The 24,299-nt window shown below is 46.6% G+C and overlaps 1 protein-coding gene across 1 annotated transcript in view; it reads left to right on the forward strand.

Moving 5' to 3' along the window:
- Positions 1 to 2,488, forward strand: part of SH3BGRL (SH3 domain binding glutamate rich protein like) — a 525,471-nt gene extending 522,983 nt beyond the window's left edge. Inside the window, exon 4 of the mRNA XM_069612914.1 lies at positions 168 to 2,488. Within this exon, the coding sequence (XP_069469015.1) occupies positions 168 to 200 (33 nt within the window). The 3' untranslated portion in view covers positions 201 to 2,488. The remainder of the gene's footprint in view (positions 1 to 167) is intronic.
- Positions 2,489 to 24,299: the final 21,811 nt, after the last annotated feature.

The raw sequence follows: 24,299 nt of genomic DNA on the forward strand, positions 1-24,299 counted from the left end.
TTAAGTTGGTCGAAGCACTTTTTACTTTCAATAGTTTCTTCCTATACAACAAGTACTGTACATGAAACTGAAAATGCCCTGCTGGTAGATTGCATCATAGTGCAGTGAGATGAAAGACTGGATCCGCATTAGTCGCACGTCTTACTTGTGTTTATTTTTTATTCCAGGAGGCCATAGCTCTGGAGAAGCTGAAAGGATAACCTCCCACTGCCTCATCATACCATAAAGGGAACCTACGCAGCTTTTACAACATAGCATACTTGCCTCTGCTTCAGGAAAGACTTATTTCTACAATGTTGATGCTACACTTGAACCACACTCTACTACAAGTCATTGTAGACAAATCAGATAAACGTTTGTAACGCATGCAGGTGGAACAGATGGAGCCGGGATAATCGCAAGACAACAGATGGCTCTTTTACCGAAGAAGATGAGTTGGCTGGTGGCCTTCTTCAAACCCTTGTCCTACACATACTTACGCTTTTCAGAGAAACAATAAACACACTATTCCTTATGCAAACACACATCTACGCTTCAAAAAATAATTGTTCGCAAAGGGTAGTGTCAAAGTATGTACAATCTATAATGTCTTCCCAGCAGTGGAGCATGCATAAGGCAGCAAACCTCTGAATGTGATGACTTTTAATGAATAACCATTTTCTGTTAATTGGAAAAACAATGAGCAATACTAATTGTGGCACTAAATGCTTCTAAGCACCCGTTGAACAAGTACACTTGCAAAACTCTTAGCCTGATGACTGACCTGTGACTCAGTGCTACCATCTCACAGGTGCCTTGCCAGGACAGTCCTCTGGCTGCAGTCTCCATATTACTTTAAGGACGGCTTTTGGTGCCAACTGACATTCCTTTTACACATACAAAGACACATGTACAAGAAAGCATTGTTAAAAATCATGCGTGTTTAGTGTTTTGATGAAGATGTTTTTACTGTTTTGATTCCATTTAATCTAAAAAAAAATAGGACCATTCTTCAACAAATAAGATTTTAATTAATATTTCTCATGTTTGAAAACAACCCAAATACAGTATTATACTAAAATGTTGCAATGCTGCCCGTTTCATGGCCGTTTCATGTGCATTCATTGCAATACTTTCGTCTCAAGTGCCATGCAATTTCTCTTTCGCGAGACCCATTCCCCATTCACATGCGTCACACATGTATTGATCAGATCATCACTCTTATATTCTGGCTTGGTCCTCGCTTCAGCAAACGTATGCATTTCTGGGACTTGTATTCATGGTTAACTTCCTTTGAACCAGTTAGATTTAAGCATCTGACATAGATGGTTTGTAAAAGGAAAGCACAGCACATGACTGAAAAAGTAGTGTCCTTATATCTTGGAGTTATCCGCCATTTTGACCAACGATTACCAGGTATCATGTCACCACTGACACCATGATCCAGTTTTATTTTTCCCTTTAGCATCTTTGTAAATATGTGATTCTCCAATTGACTTAATTGAAGTGAAAAACGACCAGAACTCTCAGGATGCGTTGAAGTCCAAGACTGTAATCAGATGCTGACAAAATGGGCTACTCTGGCAACTCGCCTCTTAAATCAGTTTAGTATAAATGCCCTCATGCTATTACAATATTAAAAGCAACTCTACCTTGTTTCACAGCTAGTAGCTTGCCAACTCTGCCAAGCTCCACTGCTTCATCATTCCGATTGACGCACCCACATTCCCTGCATCCAGGGGTCCACGCAAGGTCCAAGACCTTTTTGCAAACATTCCTTTGCAACCCGTGCTTAAAGCCTCTGGGAAATCCTCACAGAGAAACTGGGCCAGACCGCGATGGGAACCCCAGTGCAGTTTTACACTCCATTTATTTTTTCAAAGTAATAAGAAACAAATAGAAGCTATGTTTTCTGTCCCTTATGAATGCCATATCAATCGCTGAGATGCATTAGCCATGCTATTGCCCTTTCCACTTTCCCATGAATCTTTAGTGCCAACATTTGCTTAATGTGTGATGCTTCCAGCTTGCACAACTATTAGTAGGCGATTGAAAGTGAGAATCTACTGTCATTGTCTGCTTTTTGGTTAGTAAACCGGCTCGTAAGCGCCACTGACCCCTTAAACATTTAATAAAATGTCAACCACCAAATTTCAGGTAAGGCAAACTTTTTAGTGTGAAAAAGTTTATATTTAAACCATTAACGCATTTAGTTGTTTTGCAAAGCTGTATAACACATTGTATCTACATCGAAGTGCTGGAGTACTGAAGAATGCCTTAGTTTATTAAAATGAGAAACATGTTATAATTTCGGGCTGTATTTTTCTAATGTTCACATCACTGACTGTTGCCAGCTTGGGTGTGGCAGTTCACAAAGGATCTGGGTGGCTCTGGGTTCAGCTTTACATACTTGGCAGATAACCATATGCTCATGATTATCGGGTATAATTTGCTTTTATATTTAACATTTAATTTGCCATTCCAATAAAGTTATGGTTGAAAATCCTAAGACTCCTTGAAACCTTTATTTTCATATTACACCCCTTTGGGGTTTTAGTTAAGCACACTCCCTGTATGTAGCACCATGTTTTTAAAAATGTCTTTAGTTGAAAATGGAAAGAACAAATGGTGCTTTGCTTGAATGTTAGTGGCAGTTATGCTCCCTTGTGCTCAAGGCTACTGAAATGTGTATTAAACTGGACGATCTAGACGATATATACGAGATATCCTTAGAAAACTGAAAAAGTCCCGGGTGCCAGGCCCTGATGGTATCACTAATTTTGATCTAAAAACGCACCCGGATTAATGGGCTAAATTCATAAGATCAGTGTTTACGAGATGTGCGGCTTCTCAATCTGTTCCCCCCCTCATGGCTTTCTGCAATAGTGGTCCCCATATACAAAAAAGGAGACACACAAGAACCCACAAACTATCGGCCAATTGCCTTATTGAACCCAATAGAAAAAGTCTTTGGATCACTACTTTTGAAAGAATTTCAAACCTGGGTCTCGAGCCCCATGCAATGACAACTTTCAAACGGGCTTCAAAAAAACACTGGGAACCGCGATTAACATCTTTCTGCTAACCATCTTAAAAAGCAAAGGGAAGGAGGGCAGCCTTAGACTTTTATTCACAGCATTTATAGACTTTTCTAAGGCCTTCGACAGAGTCGATCGTACCAGACTCTGGGAGAAACTGGCAGCTTGGGGCTGCCCAAGTGACATCCTTAATCCTATTAAAGCCCTACAAACAGACACCAACATCAAAGTGCGGTTAAACCAACAAAGATGACTATTTGCTCAAATCGAGACAAAAAAGAGGCGTTAAACAGGGTTGCCCATTGGCCCCGGCCCTTATTCTTGCCTACATGGGGGATTACCAACATTCAGAGGTCCTGATCAGATCTTTCCCCCCTAAACTTGCGCAAACAAACATCAGCAGACTACTATAGGCGGATGATCTTATCCTACTGAACCTGACCCCCATAGGCCTACAGTGCCAACTCGACAACTTATATACATTTTGCACCGTAAACAACTTAGAAATAAACATTGATAAGACAAAGATAATGGTGATCGAACACTTGAGCAAGAAGCCGGAAAGATTCAACTGGTCTCTAGACAAAACCACAATTGAAAAAGTCAAGAAGCTTAAATACCTGGGTGTGGTTTTAGACAATTCAACAAAAGGTTTGGCCATGCAAGAATCCCTTTCTCCAGCATGGGGTCTGGCATGGATTCACATGCTCATGAATATTCCCCGTCGTCAGGCTGGGAATCCTCGGTAAAGAAAAAACCAGTATCAGTTTCGTTTCTGATCTGTCTTTCGTAGCAATAACCAATCACTGGTCTCTGCGTCATACTGACCACAGCCAATGACTGCCCTCTACCTAAGCACCGCCTCTGGCAGCCATCTTCAGATTTTTACCGCACGTTCATGTGTTGGGATCCTCGTGCTATTGCTCTCGAGCGTTAGTGCTATTTTTTCGCGCTTTTTTCACAAAAACTTCGATTCTTCGGTCAAAGAGCCTCAAGCTCCACCGATACTACATCCGATCTACGGGGACCCGTGTCGGATTCATCTGTGCCCCTCAAGGGTGAAGATTTCGTCGAGCTACGCTTCGGAGGACTCCAGAAGCTTCTCAGGCCCGGTCTCGGAGATGGCCCAGGAGAAGGGAAGCTCAACGCCCGGAAAGCTGTTCAGGGTCTGCCCTGGATGCCAGCTGCAGAACGTCTTTAAGGAGGACGAACACTCTTTCTGCCTTTACTGCCTTCATGAGGACAAAACGCACGTGGAGAAGGACTGTGCGTTTTGCGGCGACATGTCGGAACGGACCATGAAGGACCGTCATCAACGTCTCGCCAACTGGCTGCAGGGTAAGAGCCCGTCTGGCGAGAAGAAGAAGAAATCCGAGCGGTCTTCTAAGACCTTTGAGGGCGCCCCGGCGACGGGGGCCCAACATAAGGCCAAGCACCGCGAGTCCGCTGGCACCGGGAGCGCCGAACGGTCGGGCTCTACGGGCGCCAGGCAGGGCGCACCCTCCCCGGCACCATCAACCACGAGCCAACGCTCTGGGTCGGGTAAGAGGAAGGCCGAGCACCCGGCGAAGCTCCTGGAGAGGCCCCGGTCGAGCTCGAAGGCAGAGGAGGAGCGTGGCAGTGCCCCCTCCCTCAAGGACAAGGCGGTGAGCGCACCTAGGGTGGTGAAGGCCTTGATCCATCCGACCAAGCCCTCTATCGAAACGGTCGCGGCGGCCCTGGCCCAGCCTGTGGAGGCTACTCCAGTGGTGGCGACCTCAGGGCCCAGAATCTCCCTGCCTCCTCGGAGGGAGTCTTCTTTTATGCCCATCGATAGGACCCCCGTGAAAACCTCCGTGGAGAAGAAGGGGGGGCAGGGCGTCGTCGTAGATTCGGCCTCAACCTCAGAAGAAGAGCTGGTCGAGGTCTTAAGCCACGGCCTAGGCGTGGAACAAGACCAGCCCGTCGGAATGGGTGCCGACGCAGGCGACGACGACGACATCGTCGAGGATGCCGACGGGGCCCCTGCTCGCCCGTCGGATTCCCCTCTGCCAGCGCCGCGAGACAACTCGGCGGCCATTTTGTTGGCCATACAGTCCTTATGCACTGAGATAAGGACGAGGCTACCGTTACCGACGGAGGAACCTCTCCCGTCGGGGGATCCAGAACCGGGACCTTCTGGTGTTCCCCCTGCCAAGAAAAGAAGGATCCATCCTCCACCTCCTTTTCAACCGTCGCGCCCCGTCCAGCCCTCCTCCCCGTCCACCCGAGGGGATGATACGGGGACTGACACGGCAGCGACGGGTACGGACGACGAGGCATACGACGAGGATTTTCCGTCGTCGCCCCCCACCAGGGCTTCTCCGCCCGACGAGATCGGATCCTTCCATTCCATGATCTCCAGGGCTTCCGAGCTTTTTCATCTCTGCCCCGAGGAGAAGAAAAAGGAAGGCTTCCTTTATCAGCGGCGCGAGGCCAAGAGGAAGACGGTCCTCGCAGTGCCTCTGTTGGACGACATTTGGGATGAGGGTCTTTCCCTCCTCAAGAACCCTTCCACGACACCAGCTAGAAGAGACCGGTACGAGAAGAAGTACCGGGTCCCGGACACGGCCCCCCTATGCCTCCGGGCGCAGCCTACCCCGGACTCCGTCGTCTCCGCGGCGGCCAGGAAGAAAGCGGGGGGGGGTGCGGCCTCCACATCGACTTCCCCGCCGGACGGCGAGGGAAAGAAATTGGATGCTATGGGACGTAGAGTCATCTCGTCGGCAGCGACGACGATTAAAGCGGCCAACGCCTTGGCTATCGTGGCCCGCTACGACAGGGAGCTCTGGTACAAGATGGCTCCCCTGCTGGATTTTCTGCCGGACGACAAGAGGGCTGAGGCCCTTGAGATCCTCCAGGAAGGTGAAGTGGCTTCGGACCACGCCATCACCGTGGCGACGGACATCGCCGACGCGGGGTTCCGCCAGCTAGGCAACGGCGTTTGCCTTCGACGTCGTGGATGGCTCAAAGCTACGGATTTTCGGCAGGACGTCCAGACCAGAGTCCTGGACATGCCCTTCGACGGGAACAACCTGTTTGGGAAGACGGTGGACGATTCCCTCCAGGCCATCAAGGCGGATACTGAGACGGCCCGGGCCCTGGGAGTCCTGCAGCAACGACGGACGCCCTTTCGGAGCGGCGGAGGCAAGGGCGCCTCCAAAGGTTCCGGTGGCGGTTTCGCTTCCTACCGTCAAGCGGCCCGCTCGTCGTCGCAAGAGGCCTACAGAGGACGAGGCAAGTCTAGCGGACCCCGCCGTCGTCGCCAAGGAGGTCAAGGCGGCAAGGCCGCGTCCAAGCAGGATTGAACCGGCCGTGGGGTCGGGCCCCCACCGAAGCACCCCGGTGGGAGGCCGGCTGGCGGGCTTCGTCAGCGTGTGGGAGTCCATCTCCACCGACCGTTGGGTGCTGGATGCCCTGGCCCGGGGCCACGCGCTCGAGTTTCAAAGAAGGTGCCCGCGCGTCCCCCCCGTGGCCAGGAGAGAACTTCACGTCCCTCAACTTCTCCTGGAGGTAAAGGCGATGCTCAGAAAGGGCGCCATCGAACTCGTCCCAAAGAGGCTTCGGGGCTCCGGAGTCTACTCGCGATACTTCCTCGTGAAGAAGAAAACGGGAGGATGGCGCCCCATCCTAGACCTGCGACGGCTGAACAAGTTCATCAAGGCGCAGAAGTTCAGGATGGTCACCTTACAGCACGTCCTGGGTCAACTGGAGGAAGGAGACTTCCTGTCGTCGTTGGATTTGGAGGATGCCTACTTCCACATTCCAATCCTAAAGGGGCACCGAAAATTCCTCAGGTTCGTGGTCCAAGGGCGGCATTACCAGTTCAAAGCCCTTCCCTTCGGACTGCGGTCGGCACCCAGGGTATTCACCAAGTGCCTCGCACCGGTGGCGGCGCAGCTGCGCCGCGAGGGGATTCACGTCTACCCCTACCTGGACGACTGGCTCATCCGCGCCAAGACGAAGGAGCTCGCCGTGGTCCACACGGCAAGGACCGTCCAACTCCTCACGGACCTGGGATTCTCCGTGAACTACACCAAATCCCACCTGGTGCCCGCGCAAGTCGCACTGTTTCTGGGAGCGAGGCTCGACACAGTGTCCCTTCTGGCCTCCCCGTCGGAGGAGAGGACCAGGACCATCTTGGGCAAGGTGCAACGGATGCTGGTGGCCGACGCGGCCAAAGTGAGATCCATCAAGTCCCTCCTCGGGATGATGTCTTCCTGCATCTACCTCATTCCCATGTGCAGGCTCCGGATGCGCCCGTTGCAAGAATTCCTGGATGCGCGCTGGATCCAGACGACGGGCAGCTTCGAGGAAAGGATCAAGCTCGACGAGAGTTTCCGGCGAGCGATACGGTGGTGGGGCACCCGCGCGCATCTGACGGCGGGCATGGACTTCCAGACCCCAGCCCACCAGGAGACTGTGACCACGGATGCCTCCCTGGAAGGGTGGGGAGCGCACACCGAAAATCTGCACGCGAGGGGACTCTGGCTCCCGACGGAGAAGTCCCTGCATATCAACGTCCTGGAGCTCCGTGCAGTGTTTTGGGCCCTCAGGTCCTTCCTTCCGTCCCTGAAGGGCAAGGTTGTGAGGATCTTCACCGACAACACCACCACCATGTTTTACATCAGGAAACAGGGCGGAACCAGGTCCCCAGCGCTGTCCAAGGAGGCGCAGGACCTGTGGCATTGGGCCGTCGCCCAAGGGATTTTTCTGGTGCCGTTTCATCTGGCAGGGATAAAAAACACCATCGCCGACTCACTCAGCAGGGAGCTGCGCTCGTGCCACGAGTGGGAACTACGGCAGGATCTAGTGGATCGCCTCTTCCGACGGTGGGGCACACCCCAGATCGACCTGTTCGCGACGGCGACGAACACCAAGTGCCGGAGGTTCGCCAGCAGGTTTCCCCAGACGAGGAGCATGGGCGATGCTTTCTCGTTCCCCTGGGAGGGCCTGTTCCTCTACGCGTTCCCTCCCTTGCCTCTGCTAATCCGGCTCGTCAACCAGCTCAAGAGGTCACGGTGCAGGATGATCCTCGTCGCACCTGCGTGGCCGAGGCAGATATGGTTCCCGGACCTTCTGGACTTGTCAGCGTCCCCGCCGATCAAGCTGCCGGCGGACGCAGACCTACTCTCCAGGGAAGGAGGCGCCATCCTCCACCACGACCCGAAGTCGCTGAACTTGCAGGCCTGGCTCCTGCAGCGCTAGAGTTTGGAGGATACGACATACCGGCCGATTGCAGAGAGGTTCTTGCAAAGGCCAGGGCGTCCTCGACTCTTAAATGCTACGGACACAAATGGAAGAGGTTCTCTGTCTGGTGCCACGCACAGAAGATTAACCCTCTACGGATTACGGCTCCCCAAGTACTGCCGTACCTGCTGACGCTGGCCAAAGCTGGACTGGCACACGCGTCCATCAAGATTCATCTTGCTGCGATCTCCCGATACACCAGAACCACGGGGCAGACGTCCTTGTGGTCTCATCGTCTGGTGAAAGAGTTCATGAAGGGACTATTCAGATCGTTCCCGCCGGTGAAGGCTCCGGCCCCGGCGTGGGAGCTCAACGTGGTGCTGACCAAGCTCATGGGACCTCCGTTCGAGCCTCTGCACTCGGCCCCGTTGAAGTTTCTATCGTGGAAGACAGCTTTTCTCGTGGCCATCACCTCCGCACGACGAGTGGGTGAGATCCAGGCCCTTTCCTGCAAGGCCCCGTACTTGACTTTCCACGACACGAGGGTAGTGCTCAGGACGCACCCCTCCTTCATGCCCAAGGTACCGTCGGACTTCCATCTCAACGAACCCTTGGTGTTACCTGTGTTCTTCCCGTCGCCTTCGTCGCCGGCTGAGAGGACTTTGCACTCGCTGGATGTAGCTAGAGCGCTGAAGTTCTACGTGGATCGCACGAAGGGTTTTCGGAAGACGTCACAACTCTTTGTGAACTTTGGACCAGTCAATCAGGGGAAGGCTCTCTCGAAGGCTTCCATCTCCAGATGGCTCTCCGGCTGTATCATGTACTGTCACCGGTTGGCAAACCGACCGCTGCCTGGCCGTCCGAGAGCCCATTCCACCAGAGCGATCGCAGCTACCACGGCGTTCCTATCTGGTGTGCCCCTGCTGGACATATGCAGGGCTGCTACGTGGAGGTCGACGCACACCTTCACGAAATTCTACTGCGTCGACCGGGATTCCAGGGAGGAGTCCAGGGTCGGCCAAGCAGTGCTGCGCAACCTGTTCGCCTGAGGTGAGCCTGGTGAGGAGGTAAGATGCTTAATGTTGAGTTGATGTGATGCTTAATGTTGAGCCTTTGCCACCTCCCGTGGTTGTGCATGTGTATACTGCTATGTATTCTTTATTCATGAGCATGTGAATCCATGCCAGACCCCATGCTGGAGAAGGAACAAGTTACTTACCTGTAACTGTTGTTCTCCAGCATGGGTCTGGCATGGATTCACATGCGAACCCTCCCGCCTACCCCTCTGCGGCTCTTCACTTGGTCATACTGCCACTTCACGTGCTTCCAAATCTGAAGATGGCTGCCAGAGGCGGTGCTTAGGTAGAGGGCAGTCATTGGCTGTGGTCAGTATGACGCAGAGACCAGTGATTGGTTATTGCTACGAAAGACAGATCAGAAACGAAACTGATACTGGTTTTTTCTTTACCGAGGATTCCCAGCCTGACGACGGGGAATATTCATGAGCATGTGAATCCATGCCAGACCCATGCTGGAGAACAACAGTTACAGGTAAGTAACTTGTTCCTTTTACTAAAATCCGAAGTTTGGCAACCAAAGGTAAAGCTATAGATAGAAAATTTGGTAAATTTTCTACCATTCCATTCTTAAACTTCTACAAATCAAAGGTGGTTCCTACTGTGACCTACGGTTCTAAGGCCATGATTCAACCCCTGTCGTACTGATCCGACGAGAACTAAGTTTGCTTTCTCTTCAGGGCACGGTTGATTGTAATACGCTTATGCTTTATAGAAAATGTCTTCTTCCAAACTGTTCCTTTCTCCACGGTCTAGTGCTTAAAGAAATCCAAGCTTCAAGCTGCAAAATGCTTAACCTATGGAAAAACGAAAATCTAGAGCTACTAAGTGCACAGTAGACGAGCTGATCGACAAGCCAACAAGAATAATCAAAAAAATAGGAGATGGACTGGATCAGCACTCTGACTGCAGCTGCCAATAATAAACTTATCTCATTTGCCTCCAATATGGAAGAAACTAAATGTACTTCAGAAGTACATAAAAGAAATTCCCTGGTCGATCGGCACGCAATCTCATAATGAGAGCAAGACTGAATCTCCTTGATTCCAACTAAATACGTCACATTAGAGGTCTGTCTCTGACTAACATTTGCAGATTCTGTGACAGAGAAGGAGACCATTCGCCATTTACTACTGTCTTGCCCATGTACGATGGAGATACGGCTTCCCTACATGAAATACCTTCTTCGACAATCATCAACGACCGATGAAGAGACATGGTGGCCAAGGATGATCAGTGGAGATCGAACGTCATGGCAATTAGGATTTTTAAGATCCTCCAACAGCTAACGGAAAAACTAGAGCTTAAACGAAACTAACTAAGACTTTCTTTCTATTGTTTTTCTTCTTCTAACGCCACTAACACTAAATGTCTCCCAAATTGAAAGGCTGTCACTAGGGTGACAAAATATTCACAAAGGAAAACTGAAGATGTAAAAAAATCTATTATTTGATTAGAATTCAACAATTAAAAACAAAAAAAAGTGTATGGAGTGAATTGCTCCATCGAAATAGAGTGTAGGGTGGACATGTACTCCGTTTATAAGATCAGTGGGCGAGAAGCAAGAAACAGGTGTTATGTTATAGGTGGGTTTCATAAAGCGCCACAATCACCGGACAGGGGTATATCGGTGTGTGGAAGACAGTTCAAGCATGGACCAGACAAAGCTTATATTGCAGTACTCTTCTCCGGTTCCATCACCTTAGAAATCCTACCCGTCTGTTAACCAACATTGGCATTTTCGACCTGCCCTAAAATGCCTCAACCACCTCAGTCCATGGCCCCAATACCATATGTCTTAGACCCGAATGGCCAAACTGAGGACATCCTGTTGGCTTGCTATGAACCCCGAGCTGGCCTCATGTTCCTTGGCCGCAGTGCTTTAAGTGGGATATGAAATCAAGCGGGGACTCTAAAAAGGGTGTGTTGCGTAAGTGCAGGGCATTGTTAAAAGGGGCCCACATGCCCCAAACAATACATCATGATAACCTGCAAACATTTATTTTGGGTCACTAAACATTGCCACATTTGGTCTTGTTGGCATCCATTCTGCATCTTGTAAATTAATTGCTGCTCTGGCTCCATTTGTAATTAAATTGCTGTCTGTAAATAAAACCCTCATTCAGTGTAGGTAAATTTATCTGTGAGTAAATCCAAATATGAGAACAATCGGGGGAACAAAAGGCACCAGTGTGGCTGCTGGCTGCTTTGCATACTAATAGAGATTTTTATGACAGAAGATTAACCACACATTTTTATATTTTGCAAATGTGTCTGTGATCGTGTTTCAAGCACGAAACCTTCCCGAGCATGTAATGTGCACCGTGCTTGCTTTGCAGTTCATTTGTCACAACATTCTCTCTAACAGGAAATGGTCTGCAAACCACACACCATATACACTCGTTTGGACAGCCTCATATCTTGGGGGTGAGCTGTGGGATGTTCTGCTTGAGCAGAAGACGACTTCTCATTTCCCTAAATGCATTCCTTTTACAGCTTGTGGATGGATTGCTGGTCCTTGCAATCCCAAACTTGTGCAAGTTTCATGAAGCACAATTTAGGCCTCCTGACATTGCTTAGGGGAAAGCACCAGGGGCTGCGTATTCATTGGGGGATGAGTCGTCCCTGCAGCAGTTCAGCGTGGGAGCAATTTCTGGATACTGCGGGGGGCAGTTCCCACGTAAGCCACCGCAGCCCACGTAAAGACCTGCTTGGCCAGATTTAACATAAGGAACCCAGGCTAACACCCCTTTGTGGACCCTGTGTCCTCTAGAAAGCCTGAACATGAACTCTAGTATGAACTGGAACACGAAATGTAATAATGTATTGGCCTTGTATTCTGGTGAGCCTCTTCACTCAGCAGCATTATACAATGGTTTTCAACTGTGCTTATGTGAAAGAGTGCAAGTGTGCCCTGGCCAGAAATGTAAGCATGTATGTTTGTGCTACTCATAGTAGATTAGTTTTATGTGTGTTCATCTATAAGGGGTTTGTGTAAATTGTCAGGTAGCAGAGCCAGTTAGAGTAGTTCTTGAGAAGCCATGGCAAATCTCGAACACCTACATGGAAATGTGGCTATTTTATCCTGCCAAATTTTGGGATTATATTGATAAAAGTGTTCTAGGCTTAAGAATCCTATAGATAATATAATGCAGATATATTATTGATTCCTTGTTGAATAGCACCTTTTATATGCAACAATTGCAAAACATGAACATAGTTATAAAAGTACAACATCAACATAATCCTAGTAATACAGCCGACACATGCTTAACAGCATAGACCAAATGTGGCCCTGCACTCTCCTTGAAACGGGCTATATTGAAGCCTCAGTGAAAAGAAACACCATACCCAAGAGACAATTCTCGGAGTTCCCATTTGTGAATTTCTCTAAAACCAACTTTTAAACTTGGTACAATATGGAATTGATGTTGCATTCAAATTTCACTTCATCTCAATGAAAACAAACCAGTCATTTCAAGTACTCCTAGAACTTTGCTTTGGATTTCTACAAAACTCTGGATATGTGTTGAAATTAAAAGAAATGATACGCAGTGAGCATAATAAGAAAAATGGATCAATATTTGTCCTCAAACTAAAAGCCTTGATTAAGCACCCAGGCGCGAAAGACGCATCACCTGTACTACTTTGTTTACGTTGATGCTGTACTGTGATCATTATTTTTCTTTTTCGTATAATGATCCTTCTAACATCTCGAGAATGAGTGGTGAGTTGTATTGACTGTCCCCAACATTGGGGGTCACCTGTTTGCTTTCTTGTTGCCTGCAACTGATTTATCGTCTGTATTTTCCTGAAAACTTGCTTCGCACTTCTCGAATATGGCCTAGTTTTTGTGCCTGAGTTCTGATGCAGACTCGAATGACTCAGCCTTGACCTATACTGCTTTGCATCCTCTTTTCCGGCCCAAAAAGCTTCTGTCCTCTCCACTAGAGGTCTACAGAAAGGTTTCAGCTCTCATATGATGCTGCCACTATCATAATTCTGCCCTCTTCCTTCATGTTTATCCCGAAAGACCATGTATGCCCGACAGTTGTTACGTCACGTTTCTCAGGCAACTTTTTATTTACTTTTCTAGAATTTCAGCAACCAAATTGGTTAAACCAGTGTTCTAGAAAATTCCGTTCTCCAATAGATTAGGGCACCTACTGTTCATGCTCAGTAAATTGCGAATTAACTGCACTGCCCTGTGCAGCAGCTGTTGTTAACAAGCTCATCTTAGACAACGAACGTAACCGTGCACCAGCACACACGAGTTATTGCTTTAGGGAGAGCCAACAAAAGATAATTGGAGAAAAAGCAATCGCATCAGACAGAAAGGACGAGGTGGACAGAAAGTGTCCCTGCGGCGCGAGGCATGTGGGCACCCATATATGCCAGTATTTTAACTTTATTAAGTAGGCATTTAGCCTCACAGCCCAGTTAATGTGGTGTCAGGGTATGTTGTGAATTATTGGGGAGAATGGTGGATTTTAAAATGATCTTAAAAGAAGCACTTGCAATGCCAACAATTTGCCGTTTGTGTAGGCATGGGAAAGGCACTTGCCAAGCAGTGTCATAGTGGTATTAACTGGCCATTGAAGGTAACAGCTGCAAAATGGTGGAAGTACATGGGCATATAAGAGCAGTGCATGGAAAATGCCTAATACTTATACCCAAGCCTAAATCGTTGGCTTTTGCCAATGGTTATTGTTAAATGGACTTCAGTAAAGAACACACATAGTGCTTAATTATTTGAGTTGCTGAAGGCAGAGCTGGTAACGACATTTTTATTACAACAGTAGTGCGTTTACAGCTCCCATTAAGTCATTAACTCACAGAAGACTGCTTTGAAAAAACACTGGCAAGCACTTTGAGTAGCAGGTTTGATGGTAAGTCTTTAAAGCGAGCTCAAAGAGTTCGCATGCAGAGGTGTTTTGGACGGGGAGGGGCAGGAACTGGGTGGGAATAGCTATAGGGATTAACATGCCCATGGACAGTCAATGGGTGGGCAAATAACCAAACACTATAGTGTCAAGGAGGAGGCGAACGTATATGCATGTTGAGTGTATGTCGATTTATTATGTACTTAATGATCTTTACAAGTAATGTAGTACGGGGAAACAAACTCCGCCTCTTCAGCTCTCTCACTGCAACCGTCTCCTCTCTCCCTCCTTGTGCCGTGTTATCAGATTCCATGTCACGGTGTGCAACGCTGCATACTACACATCCCCTTTCTTTCACAACGGTTCTCCTTCCACTCTAGTGAGCGTACTCATTTTGGTAAGTTGGTCTTCGATAACTTCTTCCAAACTGTGATGTAGAAGAAGACATATGTGCTGTACCAGACAAGAAATCATCACCATAGACAACTCTCTCCTTTCTCTCCTCCGGTTTCACTCTGTTAACTCTCTCCAAGTTCCACACTCTTCCATCTTTTGTCTTTACAGCATGTCTGAACACTTCTACAACCTTGATTAGTTTCGGCCATCTACAACCATCACCCCTCAACACTGAAAGTACTTTGATCCTGACCCAACTTCCTACCCTCACAGGAGAACGCTTCATAAATCTCCTGTTCTCATACAGAACTTTGTTCCTCGTTTGTTTACGCCTGATGTTTTCTTCCACACCTTCCAAATTTGCACCCATGCCAGCTACCTCACCCATCCAACCCGGAAAGGGCTTCATAATACCCTTCCTTCCTCTGCTAAGCTCAAATGGTGAGACTCCGGTGGTACTGTGTGGCGTGAACCTGTGCCCAATCATTGTCTTTCTCACCACACACTTCCAATCTCTCCCATTAGACCATGCCTACCTGATAGCTTCTTTAATAATCCTGTTCTACCTTTCCACAATTCCATTATTCTGTGGGTGGTATATGGCACTAGTTTTGTGTAAGATGGGCCTTTTCTCACAGTACTTCTCCATCTCTCTTGACTTGAACTGCGGCCCATTATCTGTGAGAATCTCTCCTTTATACCCTTCACGGTCACATAAATCCTCCAAGAATTCAGTCACTCTTTTGGTAGTGACATGTGGTGTCCATCACACCTGCCCACCTCATAAAAACATCCACTAGAACCACACCATACATCTGACATCCTTCACTCTACACTGGGCCAATCACATCAATAGCTACTTTCTCCCATGGTCTCCCTGGGATGTCTGTGAGAATGTTCTCTATCTGGCTGTCACATGCCAGCCCCCAGTAATTGTTCCTTATTCTTCAATTGCTCTTTAATATTCCTTGATGTCCTAGTCGCACAATCTTTTCCCTCAGTTCCTCAGGTGGAACCATCTTGTGTCCTTTCATAACGATGCCATCTAACACGCACAGTTCTTCCTTGATATTCCAAAAACCTTCCTCTGCTGCCTTCTGCGCAGATTCTTTATTTAATCTTCCATTCATCCATCAATTAATTAATAACAATATTCAATTTGACATCTCTTTCACCTTCCTCCGGCCACTCCTGTCTTGATATCGAAGGCGTCACTATTTCACAAATCTTATCCTGTACCTCTCCTTCCTTCTCTTGTTCTACCTTAGTAGTCATCCGCAATAAATAGTCTGCAGCATAATTTCTTACTCCTGGAATGTATTGGACCGTAAAGTCGAATTCCTGCAGTCTGGACACCTATCTTCTTATCCTTCCTGATAACTTGTCCAACCCTTTCGTGGAAAACACTTCAACCAAAGGCTTTTGATCTGTGTGTAATTCAAATGTGATACCCCATATGAAGCTTCTAAATTTGTCGATAGCTAGAGCTTTCTTTTCAATCGTTGCATAATCCTTCTCTGAACCTTTCAACAGCTGGGCAGGCAAAAGGTATTACGACCTCTTTCCCTTTTTTTGACTTGTGTGAAAACAGCACATAGACCCACATTGCTTGCATTAGTGGTAATTAGTGTATTTTTACCTCTTTGATAGTTGTTAACACCATTGCTGTTGTTAAAGCTCTCCATGTCTTTAAACTCATCTTCACATTGGTCATTCCACTCAAATTTCCCATTTGATTTAACATGCTTCTCAGGGCACTTGTATGATCAGCGAATCCTCTAACAAATTTGGAATAGTATTCTGCCATTCCTAAAATGTTTCTAACATGTTCTTTACAATTTGGAGTACTCATGTGTTCTATTGTGTAAATCAAATCTTTCTTGGGAGAGGCTCCCCCTTTCTAAAATTTCATGACCCAAGTATTCAATTTCTTTTCTGTTCATCTTCATCTTTTCTTTGCTGAGGGTCATTCCAACATTATTTAGTCTCATGAAGACTCTAGTCTTTGGTCATGCTCTTCCTTGTTTTCAGCGTATAACAACAAATCGTTTTGAAAAGAAATCGCACCCTCTTCTCCTTCAAATAATCTGTACATTCTTTTGAAAAACAAAAGCTGCAGATATGAGACCAAACGGCATTCTTTTATATTGAAACAACCCCTCTGGTGTTATGAACACTGTTAGATGTCTTGATGCCTTATGTAGTTTGATCTGATGATACGCAGCAGTGAGATCAAGTGTTGAAAACAGTCGCTGGTCCCGTTGTTGATATAAGGTCATGTATATTAGGCAGTGGGTATGTTTCTGGAATTACACATTTGTTGCGTTGCCGGAGGTGTACACAAACTCTGACCTTCCCTGTGCTTTTCCTCACTACTATTACTAGTGGTGACACCCATTCAGAAGCATTGATCCTCTAACTTCCGCAGTTCTTTCTTCACTTTATCTCTCATTGACAATGGAGAATTCCTGAGCTTCTGGGCAACGGGATTACTGCCTTCTCTCATATGCGATGTGTGAAACCACTCAGACAACCTATTTCGTCTCTGAATACTTCCTTCGGTATCCTTTTACTAATTAATTTACTCCTTGGACTGTGAAAACTGATTCTTCGGCATTTGGGTCTAGCCTCACTTTTAAGTGTTTCCGATGCATCCAACTCAGGAGAGGGGAGGCTCCTTTCTTTGATACATTCACGTGCCCTTCTGCTGCTCTTACTTTGAAGTTGAGGGTCGCCTTAAACCACCCAATTAGGTCTATTTTGACACCTCCGTAGGCTCTTGGATTAATGTCTACCTCATGTAGATACTTGGGTCAAATTTCTTTCCACACAGCTTCTGGAATGAGCGTATTCTTGGCTCCAGAGTCGCCCATCATCACTATTGGGGTACCATTGACACGCAGAACAGTCTTGGGGCTGTCGGCCTCTCCTTCCTCATTCCCTACTATATGTATAAACTCTTCCTCATCACTTTCTCCATCATCAATCCAGTTTGTGCTCGCATTCTTATTCCTGCAACATTTGGCTAGGTGACCTTTTCAGTTACAGATTGTGAATATTATCCTAAGTGCAGGGCAAGTCAGATTTTTGACCCAATGGGAAGGACTGTCGCACCTGTAGCATGTTCTGACAGTCATTCTTCCTCTTCCTCTTTGTCTCCCCCTTCCTTGCTGGAAATCCATGGTTAAACGTCTTCTGATTTCCCGGTTTACTCCCTCTGTTGTCATTTTTTCGTCGTCTTCTCACATGTTGACTCTCAATTGCAGCAATCGATTCATCGCTACTGAGTTGAGGTGTGCCAATAGGGGAGTTTTTCACGGATATCTCTTTTAGTCTTCCTTCAAGTGTCCTTACGGATTTCTCTGTGTGTTCAACTTCTTTTGCCATGCGTAAAACAGTCTCAAGTGGTGGATTGTCTTCTGCCCCTAATCTTTCTCTCACCTTGCTGCTACTGCACTCTAGCATGAATTGATCCGAGTCTCTCATGCAATTGTTGGTTAAAATTACATGTTCTTGCTAATTTTCTTGAAGCTGTGATGTATTGTTTTACATTTTCACCTTCTTGTATGCATGTTCCAAATGTATATCTTTCCAAGATCATGCTTAGTTTTTTTTTCATAGTGCTCAGACATTTATTTTACTGCTTTTTCATATTCATTTATGTCTTGGCTCTCTTCACACGTTAGTTCTGGTAGATCTTCAAACTTTTCTTGTCCCGCTGGCCCTAGTCAATGTAGAAATAGTGATTTCTTTCTTTTCCAAGGTATAGTTGGTTCACCAATCTCTGGTAGAAACATTGTAGGAGGAGTTAAACCATGCATTGCCATATCTCCTGCAGCCGTGGTGGTTGCTGCTTATTTAGGTGCAGCGTTGGTAAAATGTAATAGAATGAAAAAAAACACGTTTTTTTTTTTTACTGGGTAGAGTAGGAGTTGGATTGGAAGTTGTGGAGGAAGTGCCAGACTTCCTAAAACGTCAACCCTGCGCGTGACGTCACGCGCAGTGTTCACAGGTTCTTTTCTCTAAAGTGGCTTGCCAGCACCTCTTTCCGCTTCTCTTTTTATAGCTTTTTTGAGAAGCTAAATTATTATTTCATGTGAGTCGGAGCACGCTGTGCCACTGCTGTCATGCTCTTACCTGTGGTTCGGCTTCCATAGGCGTGCAAATGCCAGGCAGAGCTCACCACCACTTCTGAGGTGGGTTCTCTCATCGCCAATTCTGTAGTGTCCAGGAAGAGACACACGCATATGCATGCGGAGTGTAAGTCGATTTATTATGTACTTAATGGTCTTTACTAGTAATGTCCTACAGGGAAACGAGCTCTGCCACTTCAGCTCTCTCACTGCAACTGTCTCCTCACTCCCTCCTCGCGCTGTGCTCCATGCTCACGCTTCCACACTGTCATCAAATTCCATGACACGGTGTGCAACATCGCATACTACACCCACCTACAAGGTTTGTGTCCCTCCTCGTATGCCATTTTTCCCTATTTGTACTCTAATGCAATGGTTTCGGTTAAAGCGCCACCTAACAGCCCAGTCTAAAAAAGGAAGTGCAATTATTACAAACTTCTTTCTCTTATGAACTGATAAAGGCCTCCAGCTTGCTTTGGTCTATCAATGAATGTTCTTTATTGCAGCAACATGCAATCACAGCAAAGAAGATTAGGTGATAAAGTGAAGGCATGCCCCTAAATGCTAACACCAGAAAAAATACAACCCGCTAGGGAAAAAGGCCCCAGATGCTCTTCCAAGTGAAACAAGTATTTATTTCTACAAACAAAAGGTGCATCAGCAAAGAACTCTGCTGCAAAGGAACGTTCTGCCAAAAAGTGTACTAGCAGAATCTTATAAGGAGACACTGCCTCAAAAATGATGTAATTGTGGCTGGTTGGTGCGACCCTACACATGGTTGGCCGGCTCCATAGGGGATGCCAGGTCATTGGTACCTGCCCCGTCCATCCTTCCATCATGTGGGTTCTGCTGGGCTCCGTGTCTCCAGGGAACCAAGGCCAAAGAAGCAATTAGCTACATTTGTGAACAGTGCTACTCTATCATTATACAGTGCAGCTGGCAGGCTCAAAGACTGGCACATGGGGAGTCTCAATGTCACACTAACCCACACATTTTAATCATCCCGATCGCGTTTCTCGGCTTCTAAGACTTCCACCCTCATTTTTTAACTATAATTTATCCCTCCCCGTACCTCGCACTACAAACCATGTCATTATAAAATAAAGGTGGGACAACCATACCCTCGGATCTTTTATGGGTGATTGGTTTATGGTCGGTGGAGTGGGGTCAACTGGTATCTTGGAATTCAGAGGTCTCGGGACTAGGGCAATTGTAAGGGCCATAATTCGTAGTTGGCTGAGTGGGGGGGTCAGAGGCCTTCTCTGGCCTGTTTGTGATAACACGCACACCAAGGTGCCCAGTACTGTCTCGTGGCCTTGCAGGGCACATTCTTTCTAGAACAAACATATTGGTAACAACTTTAGAACAAAGTAGGGTTTCTGTAGAAGTTGGCGTAGGCCTCTCATCAGCGCTTAAGCCTATTCATATTTCCCGTTCAGGCTTGCAGCCTGTGTCCAACACACTAAATACAGCATGGCCATGCAGCCCCTATGCTTCCACTATGGCTACTTAATAATCTTCAAAAATGGTGTTTGTTTATACGCGCGCACTATGTCTAAATTACATACAATATCATTGTGTGGGGACCTTTAGAACTCCCCCTGGTTTAGTAAAATTCTTTTAATGGGGCTGGCCTCATCTTAAAGCGCCTGAAGTGGGGTGGAGGGGGTTTGCTCCCTTCCCAACAAAAGCAACACCCCCACAAGCAATGATGGGCACCTGCAGTTTTAAAGGGTGTTCAATCCTGATGGCTTTTACTTTAATCAGATGTTATTTTCATTGTAGAGCAATATTTATTAACTTTCTTCAGTCTTCTGGAAGACATGGATCAAAGACTGAAGTGAAGGCGACACTTGGGGACTGGTAGACGCTGCCTGCTCTGTGACGCCAGCCCCACAGGGAGTATGTGGGGGGACCCTCGAGTCACCCAATCCCGGTCTCCATCACAATCACCATCCAAGCACCCGGCTGACATTCAGGAGAGGGAAATTAAGCCCACATGGCAAAAAAATCTCCCCATCCCTATTTATTCATTTACCCTTGTAACCACGCTGGAAACGCCAACTCGAAACTCTACAAGCATAGATAGGCAAAAAGGCTCTAGGGATTCGAAATTACTCAGTCTTAAAACATTTACCAGCAGAAAAGGCAGCTGACCAGAGAACTGGGATGCCTTTCACCCCAAATAAATTTACAGGGTAAATGGCGTGGATTAAAAAAAGGCTGCCAGCCTTTTAACGCCCCTACCCCTTGTAGGGAACCGCATGCTGAGTCCTTGAGTAATTGTGCATGAATTCTGTGTTAGGCTTTGATGGATTCTCCTACCTTGTCTCTCACCTGTATTCTGTTTCTGTAACCGCAATAAGGACTCACCTTTTCAGACTGCAGACTGGGGCCACCTTCATTATCCGGAGGTTGGGTGTAACATTTGGCGATGCTTAAAGAGTCTGTTGTTGGGCGGAAATATAGTTCTGGCAGCAACCTCCCCTGGAAAGACCCCATCAATACTGATAATCGTGGCCTACACTGCAGAGATGGTGTGCAAATCTTACCCAACCCCAGCATTGGTACCTGATGTCCTGGTGCGCCTTCTGTCTATGCCACACATGAATGTGCTGCTCATTTGTGGCCCTTCCTTTCCCCTATGACGAGGGAACCGCAAGAAGTGAGGAATGTGGAGAAGATCGCTGCAGCCACTTCACTGCTGTTTTGGACAATCGGATGACTTTAAACATGCCCATGATTTCTTTGGGGTTTATAGTGCTGAAGGATGAGGTGTGAGTGCAGGCACTGCTGGGATATGTAGTACATCTGTTACGCTAGCTCTGTGACTGCACTGGCTATGCGCTAGCCTTTATCTGCCATGAACCATTGGTACCATTTGGGGCCTAACTAATTAGCCTACGTTCAGCGAGACCATTGCTGCAATGCGGGGTCTTATGCTTTTATTTGCGTGTCTAAAGACCTGTATCTGGAGCCGGAACATTGTTGTGCATCACAAGAGGCTCTGATCATTGCCGTAGAATGCGCTGAACTATTTTCCTTTTGCATGGCACAGTCTGTGGTCCTCCCCTACCATAATTCCAAGGGAATGGGATGCCTTCTTGATACAGTATGGGCGGGCATGCGTCTCCTGGAACATACCGTCTCCTGGAACATACCGGCTCACATAGAAGTAAACAGTAACATACATAGAGTAGTTCCTGAGCTCATCTCATATGTGAGCCGATATGTTCAGAAAACATAGAAGTAAATAGTAACATGCATAGAGTAGTTCCTGAGCTCATCTCAAGTGTTCCATTAACGCTAGCAGTTGGACGTTTGCAGACGGTTCTTGGCTGGTGCTACTATTTCAGTGTTGTTACTTAAGTCCACTGCCCCATTGTGGGTGCCTCCCCAAGCTTAAGGTGCTTGTGGGTGGTATTGAGAGTATCCACTGGTCGCACTCACGTGCTCAAAAGTGGTATAGGAACCACTCCTATTACTGTGGGTGGCTGGGGGAATTCCCTTTATCCAGTGCATATTGTACGTCGGCCAATTAGTAGTTAAAAAGGCAATGGGCCCTATTTCAAGACCTGCCTTATACAAACTTCTTTTGAAAGAGCAGCCTATGCATTTTATCTGATATTAACTGCTGCATCTGTGTGAAGTAAGATCATTGTGAGCTATGCCCCAGCTCATTTATTTCTGCCGCAACCAACTCAGATCTATAGTGTCACACTGCTGTGTAATCCAAAAAGGCAGGGGGTGGTCCTATTGAATAATTTATCAAACTTGAGACATTTAAGAAGAAGTCAATTGACTGAAGTTTCTAACCCCTTTCTGAAGCTGTTTGTAGCACAGAAACATTTTGTTCTACGTTGCCCATGACGTATACTCTTTTAAGCACATAAAGGCAAAGATTTTGCAAGTGACCTTGAGAAGCGCGATTGGCCAATAGTTGTACTTTTTTATAAGGTAGAATAATGTTTGATTTTGACCACGTAGTTGGTGATAAGGTAGAGTAACAAATACTCTCTGCAAAAGGAAGGCTTAAAAGATCTGCAGGCCTCAAGCCCAGAGCTCTCAAGATTGTATTTATTCCCAACGGGAATAAATGCCCTGGTGTCAATGGCAGAGAAATACCCCTCCCATGTGTCTACTTCAATTATGTTAATAAAAAAATGAAACCAGGTTTCTAAACCAGTTCAGTTGTGCCTGCTAGGAGCCCTCTTCTCTCCTGCGTACTAAGGTTTTAGAGTCATGTCTCCTATCAAGAAGTCTTCAATTTTTCAGTAACATATGCTAATGTTCCCATATGCACTGATCATTTTTAATGTATAACACTATAAGGCCGCATTGGGTGTAGTCCCTTATAACAGGGAAAGAATGTTGAGGTACACGCAATTATATATTCTGAAAAATAAAACTGAGAGGGCAGGAAGAGTGACAATAATCTGCCTCATCTGAAAGCAAAGACTGCTCCTGAATTAACAGAGCCATACCAGCGATATTTTTCTCTGACCTAACAATGCTATTCTTTCCCTTATTCACCCTTCAGAGTTCCCAATACAACCAGAGAAATCCATGCCTGAAGTTTAGTGGCCAAAGGCAAATTGAAACACAAGTGGTAACTGGCCCTGGGGTCATAAAGGGATCTGCATTGACCCACCTTAAATGTAGATAGTGATGTATAAACATAATCCAATGTTTATTTAATGGTCCCTTGAGATCAAAGCCCAGCAATCTCTCGTCACTTGTCCATGCAGCATCACAAGTTCCTAATTGTGTAATAGGTTGGCCCAAGGACGACCTGGCCGAGAGCAATCGTAATATTTGAAATAATTTAAGACATTCTGGCATTGATGTCACCCACCAAAATTTTTTCATATGTAGGTGCTCACTCAAACCAATGTTCGATAGTGTCCTGAACTGCTCCTCTAAGCACTTGAATTATTTCCATGTCCGGAGGACTATAGTCATTGAGTAAAAGCCAATTTCTATTATGAAGGGGATTGTTCCATTCAAAACGTAAAGCAAATAAGTCAGGACAAGCAGCTGCTAGTACAGATACAAATGCAGACAATGCCGCCTTATTAGCAACCGATAGACCCCCAAAATCGAGCCCTTTGGAAGCTTTTTAGCAGCGTATAACAAACATGCAAAACCATCAATAAAAAGTGTCCTGTCTGGCCAAATCTCTTAAGGGCAGATAATGTCATGCGTACTGAGAAAGAATGTAAACCTCTGTTCAGAAAAATCTTAAAACCCCTAGAGTTCCAAGATGCTAGGTCAAGCTGGTTCGGCAATACTTCGGGGTCTAGCATGAATGGACGGTTCTAGCACTAAACGCAACCAGGACCAGTTGGAAGCATGAACTGAAGAAAAAGGCTCATGGGACTTAGTAAATATTGCCACCCTTTTTATTTTGTTGAAGCATTGTAATCTATAATAAGGGTTTTTAAGTCCTTCGCAGAGGTCCCAGTTTTAAGGCCATCATACACACACTCCGAGGCCCTCTAACTTCTGTCACACCATGCTTCAACTTTATGACCCCCATCCTCTTTCGCTCATAATAAGTATCATAAGCCAGTGTGAGGAAACAAT

The sequence above is a fragment of the Ambystoma mexicanum genome, chromosome 5p (genome assembly GCF_040938575.1).
Source record: "Ambystoma mexicanum isolate Mex_15411 chromosome 5p, UKY_AmexF1_1, whole genome shotgun sequence".
NCBI lineage: Eukaryota > Metazoa > Chordata > Amphibia > Caudata > Ambystomatidae > Ambystoma > Ambystoma mexicanum.